The sequence below is a fragment of the Heteronotia binoei genome, chromosome 5 (assembly GCF_032191835.1).
Source record: "Heteronotia binoei isolate CCM8104 ecotype False Entrance Well chromosome 5, APGP_CSIRO_Hbin_v1, whole genome shotgun sequence".
NCBI classification, from domain to species: Eukaryota; Metazoa; Chordata; class Lepidosauria; order Squamata; family Gekkonidae; genus Heteronotia; species Heteronotia binoei.
The window spans coordinates 74,943,374-74,956,007 of NC_083227.1; the positions used below are offsets into that span (position 1 = coordinate 74,943,374).

The window sequence follows — 12,634 nt, forward strand, 5'->3', positions numbered from 1 at the left end:
ATGGATGAGTATATAATGTGTGTTTGGCTTTCTCCCTTAGAAAAAAGATTAAAGGGGGATGCAGGAGATGTTTATAAAACGATGCAAGAAAAAACAATAGATGGAAGTACATCAGGCACAGTAAAAGCACTCAGCCATGGAATTCTATAGGCTTTTGCAAAGTTTACAGAATTTTGCCAACTTTCCTAACACATGAGAATTGCATTTACTTGTAATTTGCAAAGAATTGGTCATGTTTTCAATGGCTGGGTTTTGTTCTTGCTTATATTAGGCAGAACTCATGTAAAAAGCATATACAATCTAGAACATCCTCTGTACTTGCCTGGACAGAAACCTAATACTTCAGGAATAAAAAGAAACAACCATGTAGAGACAGCCAAAGTAGAGGTCAATTGATGTCTCACAAGCTTAGTGCTAGTGACAGCACGATAAGACATGTATTAGGTACAGTGTTGTCTTTCAAAGTGTTCACTGGATTCAGATGGCTTCATGTATGGCTCAAAAAGGAATCTGTTCTCAGTTCAGTTTAGTTGTAATGGGCATTCTGCAGGGAATTACAGCTGGAGAGTTTAAATACCAAGTACAAAATTCCTGGATGTGCATCAGTTTCAGTAGATTAAAATGGAATGAAAGTTAGCCACTGCAGCTTGGAGCACATGCTGAACTTTGCTTCTCTTCAGCTAGTCAGCTGAAATGCAGTGGGAAAGCAATAGTCATCCATCTCGTTCATAGTTCTCCCTCATGAACTAAGGTTATGTAATTGGCTAGATACAATCAAATGTATACTGATTACCAAATCTAGTAATGATGCTTAAAAATCAAAAGAGAATTGGGATAGAAAGTCCAATGATATCTATAATGATTTTCTGTTCTCTTTCACTAGAAGTTGATTCAACAAAAAGTGAAAGATATCACTATCTTTAAACTTCCAGGAAAATCCAAATGCAAAACGAATAGCTTTACAGCCACTGACTTCTTTCTAGGCTGCAATTATCTCAAATATCCTAAACATTCAGTGAGATCTCAATTCAGAGCTAGACAGAGAAGTAAAAAAAAAAAAGTCTATTAAGACTGCATTTGATGTTCACTGATCAAAATATATACTTCTTCACTTCTACAGATCTCCAGAAAATAATCTGTTCCCCCCCATTTCTTCATCTCAACACAGACATGTTTGTAAAAGAGTCTTACCTGGTGGGAGGTCATCATATACAAATAGCTGGAGTCAGAAGGGTCAAACTGCATGAGGGGGTGGACGGGTTCACCATAAGCCACAGTAATTGACTCCCTACTTATCACCTTCATAGAGCCATTCAGATTAATCTGTTAGGGATGAAAACGTTTAATTAGGTCATCCATCAGTGCTTTCTGGGGGGAAGGAAGGGAGGGAGGAAGGAAGGAAGTCTTCTTAGAGATGTTTAAATTAAAAATAGATCAGTTTGACAGCTATTATTACATAGCATGCTTCTTTCTTAACCACTACACCACCAGCGTGTAATGGTTCAGAACAATGAACTCTAATCTGGAGAATCATGAAGACAGGGTTTGATTCCCCACTCCTCCACATGTAGCCTGCTGGCTGGCCCTGGGCCAGTCACAGTTCTCTCAGAACTCTCTCAGCCTCACTTACCTCTCTCAGCCCCACAAGGTGACTGCTGTGGGGAGAGGAAGGAAAGGCAATTTGAAGCCACTTTGAGACTCCTTAGAGGAGGAGGAGGAGGAGATTAGATTTATACCCCACCTTTCACTCCCTGAAGGAGTCTCAGAGACACTTACAATCTCCTTTCCCTTCCCCTCCCCACAACAGACACCCTGTAAGATAGCTGGAACTGAGAGAGCTCTAACAGAAACTGCTCTTGAGAGGAACAGCTCTGTGTGACAGTAAAGGTCACATCAGCAGGTGTATGTGGAGGAGTGGGGAATCAAACCCCATTCTCCCAGATAAGAGTCAGCACACTTAACCACTACACCAAACTGGCTCTCTGGGTAGAGAAAAGTAAGGTATAAAAACTAACTCTTCTTCTTAAAAAAAAATCAATTCAGGCCCTTACCTGGATAGCCCAAGCAAGCCTGATCTTGTCAGATATCTAAAACTAAGCAATCAACTCTGGCAAGTACCTGAATGGGAGACCTCCTTGAAATACTGGAGGCAAGGGCAGGCTTTATTCAGTCACCTCTCTGTATATTCTCCTGGCCTCTAGTAGGAGTCAGTCACCAGAGATTGCCATGACATGTACACATGTCACATGTGTGCACATGTACACACACACACACACACACAATACAAAAATATCAAAACAAAACAAAAAAACACCCCATAAAAAATCAATTCAGTTTTAAAAACTTCGATAAAGTGAAGAGTTTTTGGGTGGGTGGGGAGAATAACCACATTTAAACAATTTCATTAAAAACTGTGAAATTCTATGTTATGCGAAATCAGTGACTTGATTACTTTCTTTCATCTTCATCTATGGTAAGCAGGGCAGAATGTGGGAAGGCCAGAGCAAACAGCCAAAGTTGGTAGCTAACAATTCTCTTTCTACACTGGATCTTCCATTATGGTACAGCTTCATTCACACATCATTGGACACTGCAACATTGTTGCACTGTAGTAATCATTCATAACTAGATTGCTTTGTCCCCACAGAAAAAATCTATGCTGAATGATTGATCTTGTGCAATATCCAGCTCACATGAGGATGCAGCTTAGAATGCCAAAGAAACTTCCTGAAGTTATCTTAGATTGGTGAAGGTAGGTCATATGTTGCCTGAATTGTTCCAGGAATAAAGACCAATTACTGAATCTCTATGCTTTGACCAAAAAGCTCTGTATCCTGATGTGTTCTAATATGCTGCCCCTACACACAGTAAAGCTGCTTTACACTTACAGCTCCCCCATTAATGAATCTCTTAAACGTACCATAGATAATGGCTCCTGTGAAATGCCCTTCTGAGGTGTACTTTATAATTTACCGGATCAGATTAATTCCCTATGTGATACGAAACCGTAATTGCTGTTCTGGGAGCTGGCTGAACACTGCTTATGCCCCTTTTACTATCTTGTCTTGGATGGGAAACCTGAATTATAACTCATACCAAGTACTTTATATTCCATGCCAAGTAACAAGGAGCCCCCAAGGTAAAAAAGCTTCTGGTTGTGCAGCTGTGTAACAGAATTAGATTATGGCTATCTGAACAAATTATCCCAGCAAAGAGCAGCCAGGAGCCTTTCCTTAATGGAGGTCGGTAGATAAGGCTGCCTTTCCTGATATGATAAAGGAAGCAGAGCTGTTGCTGTTGTGTGAACGTAAGCTGTGTGAGGAATGTACCTGCACAAAATGCCCTGTGAAGATGCCTTGATGGCAGCTGCCCAGCACTCTTGTCATCTAACCCATACCTCTGGGCAAATTTCGAACTAGAGAACCACCAAGATCTTTGCCACCTTCCTGCTAGGGAAAGCAGTGAAAGAAATTGGATTCTATTCTGCTCTCCCCTTATTCTGATCTAATATTTCTGCATTAAGTGTGATTATCTCCAGACAGATATAAAGCAGATTCCAGTCACATCTTTCCTTGAGGGTCAACATCTACTATTGCTGGAAAGATAATGAATGGCTCCTCTGATGGGCTAATACTTAGCCCTTTCTTCAGCAAGTGGCACCTAGTGGGTTACTGCAGCTGGTGGCTGCTCCTCTTCTGACACAATTAGAGAGCCTTAAATCTTGGTTATTGATATATTGTTTCACCCCATAGATAAAACAGGCATTATCACACACATGGATGCATGCCTGATGTGGAGTTCAGCAACAGCAATGGCCAATCATGGAGTATTTATTCCAAGAGGAGGATGGGACTGTGTATTTTTGTTCACAAGTACCAATCAAGATAGGGAATAATTTCTAGGAGACTGTTAATAGCTAAATGATGCGCTATAACATTTCAAGTACAGACATTTATTTCCACAATATATTAAATGAAATCTTGATTGCACTGTAGCATCAAATGCTGATTAAAAGTTATGAATTAGTAGATATTGTATATCATTGAACATTTTAAAGGAACATCCAGTTGCATATTTACTGAAGACTGAAAACTGAGGCAGTGCACTTATCAACTGATGCTTTTTTTTGTTTTGCCTAAATGAATATAATCATGGATTGACAAGCCAGTCTTATTATTTCTCTATAGTTTTATAACCAGCAGGGATTGTACTCCATCAGACCAAACTTTGCCTACACCATCCTATGAACATGCTTCTGAATTAGGCTCAGCATCACCACAAGGCTCCCGTAAGAGACTGCCAAGGAGAGGACTTTGCAGGAGACATTGCTGAGTGAGTAACAGGGATCCAGGGCCTAATCAAAGAGAAGAATATTTGTCTATTTGTTTAAAATATATATTCTACATTTCCAAATCAGACTGATGTAGCTTGCAACAGACATAGTTAAAATTATAATAACCAAAATAAAATCATGACTACCAACCAAGAAATAACTACAAAAAGAACAGCATTATCCTTATTCAGAACACCAAGTTACTTTCAACCCTACAAAAAAGATTGACAGGCCAGGCTCTCCAAAATTAGAGAAGGGAAGGAGTAAATTGGTCATCCTCTGAAGGGCAGTTCCAACATGTGGTGACCATCATAGTAATGGAGTAAGAACTCACTGAGGGCAAGAATACCTGGTGAACTGATGGAAATCTAGAGAAATTTGTCACCAAACCCAAGCTGGTGACGGGGGAGACAGAGAGAAAGAAAGGCAATTGCTCAAGTATGTGGGTTCCAGACCACAAAGGCCTCTAATGGTAAGGTTCAGCCCACTGAATTAAGCTCAGAAGCTGTTGGTGTAATATTGGAATAATATGCTCATAGCACAAAATACCAGAAAAGAACAGGGCTGCCAAATTTTGCATCAGTCATTTAAAGACAGATCCATTTTAGAACAGAACAATAGTAATCCAAGCAAGAAGCTACAGTGGCAAGGCCAGCAGAGTATAAAAGCAAGAGCAAGATTTGTACCATGGCGATAAAGGTGATCTTCACAATTTGTTGGAATGGAGCTGGTTCAAGGAGATCCCCTCCTAAACTTTCTACAGAATCTAACCAATGAAGTCAGATCTAATTTCCCTAAAGACTCTGCCTTCCCAACCAGTTCCCATCTTGCCTAGATTCAGTTTCAGTTGGTTCACCCTCATCCACTTGATCTAGCATCCAGATACAGATATAAGATAGATCATAGTAACTGGCTGTCTTTGGCTGGGTTCATACTAGCATTTTAAGTCGGCAGAGGGACTGGATGCAAACGGACCCAAAAAGCACAACCACTTCCGGTGGTAGTTTTTTGAGGCATGACTAGGACGCCTTCAGATGGGGTGAATGCGGGAGCGGAACGTCAGGCAGCTGTGTGCATTTGGTCGCGTTTCTTTGGTCTGCCTGCATCCCATCCCTCTGCCGACTTAAAATGCCAGTCTGGATCCAGCCTTTTTTTCTTAAATCAAGCTGAGTTTCATCAGCATATTAACAATAATCAACTCCAAAACTGCAAATGATCTTATTCAGGACAAAACCTGAAGAACTGAAGCAAGAGGCTAGCAACTAAGGAATGAAGAAACTTTAGCATGGACCATTGCAGCCTAAGAGGAAATAGATGCTGCACTCCTGCCTGATGCCTAATGTGGCAACAAAGCAGGACATATTTGCATGGTGGAGCTGCTAGATACCACAGATATTTCCATAAATGTAGAAATATAATTTGTGTTTGGGCAGCCCACTGAAAACTTATGTGCAGGTTCCACATACCACCACTTGCACTATCGTCTGAAGCTTACCCTAACTAAAATATAGGTGGAAGGGCTCTTCTGTAGTCAAGATACTGCAAAATCCAGTGCAGAATGCAAAATATTTTATATGTCTCTCATAAACAGACAACAATTTTCCTAAGGCAGGCAACAAACACGTCAATTGTTCTTGCTGCTATTTAGTCCCTTATAATGTTCAGTGGATCTCCCTCTAACAACGAATTCACAAATGCTATTTAAGATCACTTGCATAATCATATCAACATGATCTTGTAACTCCTTCCAAACAAGGATATCAAATCACTTAAACATCATAGCAGATCTATTAATATCCTATCCAAACTGTAACAGGAAAAACCAACTAGAATGGAAAACAAATGCCCTATAGCAGGGGTGACCAACGGTAGCTCTCCAAATGTTTTTTTGCCTACAACTCCCATCAGCCCCAGCCATTGGCCATGCTGGCCGGGGCTGATGGGAGTTGTAGGCAAAAAACATCTGGGGAGCTACTGTTGGCCACTCCTGCCCTATAGGAAAACACTGATTAATGGATAAGCCAGACTTGAACATGTCAAGATAACTACTGCTTCAGATGAACAGAGTGCTCAGATAATTTTCCCTATAATTTAATGGCAATAGCATAGACCAAGAGTGGCCAACGGTAGCTCTCCATATGTTTTTTGCCTACAACTCCCATCAGCCCCAGCCATTGGCCATGCTGGCTGGGGCTGATGGGAGTTGTAGGCAAAAAACATCTGGAGCGCTACTGCTGGCGACCCCTGGCATAGACAACAACAGAGTAACTGGCTGGTGGAAGATCTTACTGAAACTGGAGTGCTCTAAAAACTTTCAAGGAGCTGAATACAAAAATCACATTTTTACTGTACGTGGGGAAAAAAGCCTGTAGGGAATTGAGTTTTAGAGGGAGTACAGTTACACAAACCATTATTTAGCCAAAGTGCACAAATTAGCAACTCTACTGTTTATGGAAAGCATCATGGGATCTTAACAACCACAGGAGTTCTTCCATCTCCTCTGAAAAATTATGCCTTCAACAGTTCAGTGCTCCATAACAATGGGATAGGGATGAATCATTAAAACCACTTCCTTCTCAATTCAGGAGCCCTTCAGTAATCTCCCATCCAGGAACTGAGCCAGAATAACCCTGCTCACTACATGCAGCAGCTAAAGGTAGGATGGCATTTTACCAAAAGCTTTTAAATAATGCCAGAATGGCTGTTTATTACCAATGGCTTCCCAAATGAAAGATGCCTTATGCTTCCATTAATTGTCAAACCATGACTCCCTCAGGTGCTTTGTTAACTCCTGGGGACCATGCAAATTTACCTTAAGGAGTCTTCCATTTGCTGTTCCCAGAAACACAACTGTGAAATTATTGACACTGGAGACTGCCACTGACGTAAGTCCTGCTGAAGTGAACACAGGCCTTGCTTTGATTGGCTGCAGGATTGACAATGGATGCTGGAGATGTGCTGCTCCACAGTCCAATTGTTCTGGCTGCAGCTGAAAAGAAAAATACACATTAATGAACATACCTGAGACACTACAGCCACCTATAGCCAGCCCATAAACCAATACAAAATTTTTATACCCTGTTCTCTATAATGTACATACACAAAACAGTCCGGGGGGGGGGGAAGGGGAGGGGCAAAGAAGGAACAAGATAGATTGGTGGCGGGAAACATTGCCTCACACATATATAATCTCCCAAACAGAATCAAGTCTGTGTTTCACACTCTATAATGTGAAAATGAATTATTCATGGGGGAATTTTACAAAGGTAATGGAATGGATCAGGCAGAATGCCTTAATCAAGGGAAAGACAGTGACTATGATACTCTGTATAGTATGCACTGGTACTGCATATAGTATCCCCCATTACATAATTTCTGGCAACACAGGCTGATTAATGTTATATAATACTATTGCTTGATGTGCTTCAGTTTTTCTTATTGGGTCACAATCCATTTGAAATGTAGCTACTGATAGTAATTCTGTTTTATATACAGCTGAGAATTATCTGTCTTTCAACTGTGCCTGAGAAAACACAAATGCTTAACCTTGCATCACAATAGCTTCTCCAATAATTAAATAACACTTTATCTGTTTCATACATAAAACAAAGGCAACAAAACAATAACAATTATCTCATTAAATGACAATAAATTAAAGCTCAAAGCCAATAGTACACATTAATGAACATATCCCGGGACACTACAACTGCCTACAGGGGAGGGGAAGAGGTAACAGTCATCAGAGAAAAACTAATCTTGTTTAATCAAATATAATGCAGGAATCAACTCATACCAGAAATGTAAAGTTGGTCAATGCGGGGGGGGGGGGGGGGGAAGCAATTTCTCTGTGATATTGACTCTGCTACACATGCTGAGTTTGACTAGGAGAAACACATGGAAAGTTTCTAAGAAATATTTAAAAGTGGATTGTGGTGTTAATGGTAATAAGACTGACCACTCTAGCCTCTTGTACAGATCTTCAGTAACCCTTGACCAAGAATGGCAATGATATCTATATTACTCCTCATATACAAATGCACCATAATCTGCTGTGATCTTGAATCATTGCCAAATCAGAATTAAGAACTTGCAAATTATTTCTGGAGCCTCTTTACTGCTCCTTAAATGTAGATTTATTGTCACAAAATAAAGTGCAAGGTTTATCCAAAGAAACAAAGATTGTTTTTCTGACACAATAAGAGATGAGGGAAAGAGATGATTTTTTAAAACCCTTTAACACTAGAACAATTCCCTAACAGAACTAACACAGGCTAAATAGATAATGTGTTATGAATCCGAGGATCTCTTTATTTAATCCTTGCTTTAAAGAAAAATCTAGTGGCCCCGTGGCACAGAGTGGTAAAGCAGCAGAACTGCAGTCCTGTGGTCTGAACTCTCTGCTCACAACCTGAGTTCGATTCCGGTGGAAGCTGGATTCAGGCAGCCGGCCCAAGGTTGACTCAGCCTTCCATCCTTCCGAGGTCGGTAAAATGAGTACCCAGTTTGCTGGGGGGAAAGCTTGGGGAGGGACGGTGGCTCAGTGGTAGAGCATCTGCTTGGGAAGCAGAAGGTCCCAGGTTCAATCCCTGGCATCTCCAAAAAAAGGGTCCAGGCAAATAGGCGTGAAAAACCTCAGCTTGACACCCTGGAGAGCCGCTGCCAGTCTGAGAAGACAATACTGACTTTGATGGACCAATGGTCTGATTCAGTAGAAGGCAGCTTCATATGTTCATGTTCAAAGTGTAAAAGACTGGGGAAGGCAATGGCAAACCACCCTGTAAAAAAAGTCTGCCGTGAAAACGTTGTGAAAGTTAACGTCACCCCAGTCGGAAACGACTGGTGCTTGCACAGGAGACCTTTCCTTTCCTTTCCTTAAAGAAAAATAATCTCTGAAACAGTATTTATATTTCTTACTGTAACTGGGCAACACAATTCCCCTTTACTATGCACAAAATCTTTCAATTTTTCATATTTAATAGTCCTTTCCATATTTAGCCAAATATTTTACAAAATTATACTCATGAAGGCATGATGGCAACCTGTAGAAGTATTTTCCGGCAGTGAGATAAGCTCAAAATGCTGATATCTAGCACAAAGAACACCAGAGGAAAATTGACCCAATAACACATCGGGGCTCTTATGCTTTTGTTAATAATATTTTGGCTTTTGTTAATAGGATTTTGGCACTGGTGTCTTCTGAGGCAACTTATAATAAATAATAATAAAACCAAACAGTAAAATGCCACCAATAAACCCATAATCACCAGCATAAGAGTACTGTCAGAAAATCCAGAAAAGAAATCGAGACATTCAGTTGAATGTTCACCTTTATCTACCACTGAAAGGTCCAAGAGGTGAACATATACACTTCCACCTGGAAGGCATTTCAGAGACAGGGGGAAACAACAGAGAAGATGCTCACTCTGTGTCTATCTCATGGCAACCCTTCTCAGTTCTCCAGAAGGAAGGACATGGAGGTCAGCCTGCAATGATGATGATCGCAGAGCTGATTTATACATTAAAAACTCCCTGGGTTCCTCCTCTTCATGGGCACATCTTGACTGTGTCATGTTCCAAGAGTGGTATTTTTGGGCCTAAATTTCCAGGTCTGTAGCACAGTGGCTCAATCCAGATCAAGAACATGGCTGACAGGATAACCTGCCCGCCATGACATATTCCTAACCTCAAATGACTCCTGGCAACTGCTATTTGCACTGCTGGGAAAACATATATGCATGCTTCAAGACCTATAGTAAGATCCCTTTCTTCAAGAGATCCAACAGTGGAGCAGTCAGGACAGTGAAGTAAGGTACAAACTGGCTATAGTAGCCAGTCAACCCCAACAACTGTCTGTTTCTTTGTGAGTTGGTGGTTCACCTTTTCCTATACTGGGGGTACCCCCTCCTACCTGTTGTCCTAAATACTGAATGAGTGGTCTCTTGTCTTTGCTAAACATCTGCTAATAAAGCTAAGGGCCCCTGAGGCATCTCCCCCATACACTAAGTGGAATAGAGCCTTGAGGGTAGATTCCTGAGGTACATCTCAGATGACAGGCATCAGTGGATCCAACAACAGATCCTAATCCTGCAAATTTTCCCCAGCACAACACCTCTTTGCATCACTTTAAGGGGCTGATTAAAGTGTTCCATTAATCTGTTGGTCTGAGGATGCCATACAGAGGTTTTCATGTGCTTCACTGCCCCCCCCCCCAATGGTACAATTGCTGAAACAGGTGGGATATGAAACTGTACCCTTGATCTATTAGGATCTCCTGTGGGATCCCCACCCTTGTGAGAAAAGAGATCAAGGCCCTGGTCACCACTGGGGTTTTCATGGTATGGAGAGCCATAGGTGTCACAAAATGCATCACATAATCTGTGATCACAAGAATAAATTGGTTCCCTTGTGCCATGTGGGGTAATGGACACATAAAGTCCATCTTCAACAAGACAAAGGGCTCAGTGATTATTGGTAGGGTTTCCAGGGACACACAGTGGACCTTGCTGGGATGCCCACTGACAGAATGGGCAGTTTTACAATAATTGCGTATGTACCCCATCACTGTGGGCCAAAAGAACCTCTGCAATATCCATTGCAGCATCTTCCCCAAGCCATGGTGCCCTGCCCAGACACCATAGCAAATCTGGGAAAGAATAAGGGATCTTGCTTGTTGGGGTGATACTAAGTGCCTTACTTCCACAGGGTCAGAAGCTGCTTCTCGAGTTCAACACAGGGTATCTAGGTGGCTCCTCTTGGATTGCAACCTGGGTCCTCATTCCCTCCAAGGAGCAATCTGTGGCTTGCCACTGCTGGAATTCATGATCTCCATGCTATCTCTCCATAGGCCCTTCCTGGTCTTGCAATGACATTCCACTTCCTCTTGAGCTCAGGCTTCCTCAGAGACCTCCTATGTGGCTACTGCCAGATCCTTCACTGCCTCAAGGAGGCAGCTCCTATCATTAGGGTTGGCAGGTCTTTTAGCACTGCCAGGGAGATTATAACCTACTTGTATCATTCCTGGGCCCGGCACTAGGGGTTCTAGAGTCAAAGGCTGAACCCCGTGGCCCGCCCCCTCCTATGGTCCTTTCATGCGTGCAAAACACGCACAGCCCGATGACATCACTGGAAGTGACATCATCAGGCTGCATGTGCTTCGTGCAAACATTCAGCCCGCCCCCTCCTGCTTCAAAGGGAAGCGGGAAGAGGCACCCCAGAAGGCTGCCTACTTTGCTGACTCCCACGCGTCAGCCCTGATCATCCCTTGGACCACAGGTCACTCTTCCCAAAATTCATGCTCACATAAGGTGAGCTGGGGTTCTCCCTTGGGGACATCTGGCAACCCTATGAGTCAATGACCTCCAAAACATCCTATCATTAACAACTTTGATCAGATCTTGTAAAGTGTGGGCTGTAATTTCCCTTATGGAGTCAATCTGTCTCATGTTGGGTCTTCCTGTTTTACTGTTGCCTTCAACTATTCCTAGCATTATTGTTTTTCCAGTGACTCTTGTCTTCTTTTAATGTGAAAAAAGTATAATGTGACCAAACTGATAGCCTCAGTTTAGTCATTTTAGATCTCAGGTTTGATTTGATCAAGGATGCATCTATCAGGGGCTACTAACCATGGTGACTAAAGGGAGTCTCCAGGTTCAGCAGTAGTTAACCTCTGAATCCCCATGCCAGGAGGCGACATCAGGGGAAGACCTCAGCTTCTATGCTCTGTTGTTGCCTCCCCTCCCAAGCAATTGGTTAGCCACTATGTGAGACAGGATGATGGACAGATGGACCACTGGTTTGACCCGGCAGGGCTCTTATGTTCTTATGATAGAGAGCCCAATGATTTGTCTTTTTAAAATTGGGTGAAGAATTTTAACACTGCTGCTGTTATTATTCTGGTATACCACCCCCCCACCCCACCCACACATCCTGAAGAGCATTACACTCAGGGAAAAATAATTTACTGGTGATCTCTGACCTCAAAACCATCTGGCTGTCTTCAACCAGAGCTGAGGCTTTTTAGCCCTGCATCAACCTGGTGGAACTCTCTGCCAAATGATATTTGTGCCCTGGGGGACTTAGCTCAGTTTTGCAGGGCCTGTAAGACAGAGATGTTCTGCCAGTAAAGGTTCCCGTCTAGCCCAGCTCCTCCTTTCCTTTCCACTGGGTCTTTCCTCTCTCCCCACAGGGTTAGGATATAATATTGCAGTTATTTTAAGAATCATCTGAAATTGCTATCGAATTGTTATAGTTTAAATTGTTTTAAACTAATCTGTGAATGCAGCTATTGAAATGTTATAAATG

General features: G+C 42.0%; 1 protein-coding gene across 1 annotated transcript in view; it reads right to left on the reverse strand.

The window, feature by feature from the left end:
* The window catches only part of PLXND1 (plexin D1), a 208,835-nt gene that overhangs the window by 151,425 nt on the left and 44,776 nt on the right, over positions 1-12,634 (reverse strand). Inside the window, exons 2-3 of the mRNA XM_060239643.1 lie at positions 7,146-7,322; positions 1,192-1,323 (exon numbers count right to left, since the gene is read on the reverse strand). Coding sequence (XP_060095626.1) covers positions 1,192-1,323; positions 7,146-7,322 — 309 coding nt within the window. The remainder of the gene's footprint in view (positions 1-1,191; positions 1,324-7,145; positions 7,323-12,634) is intronic.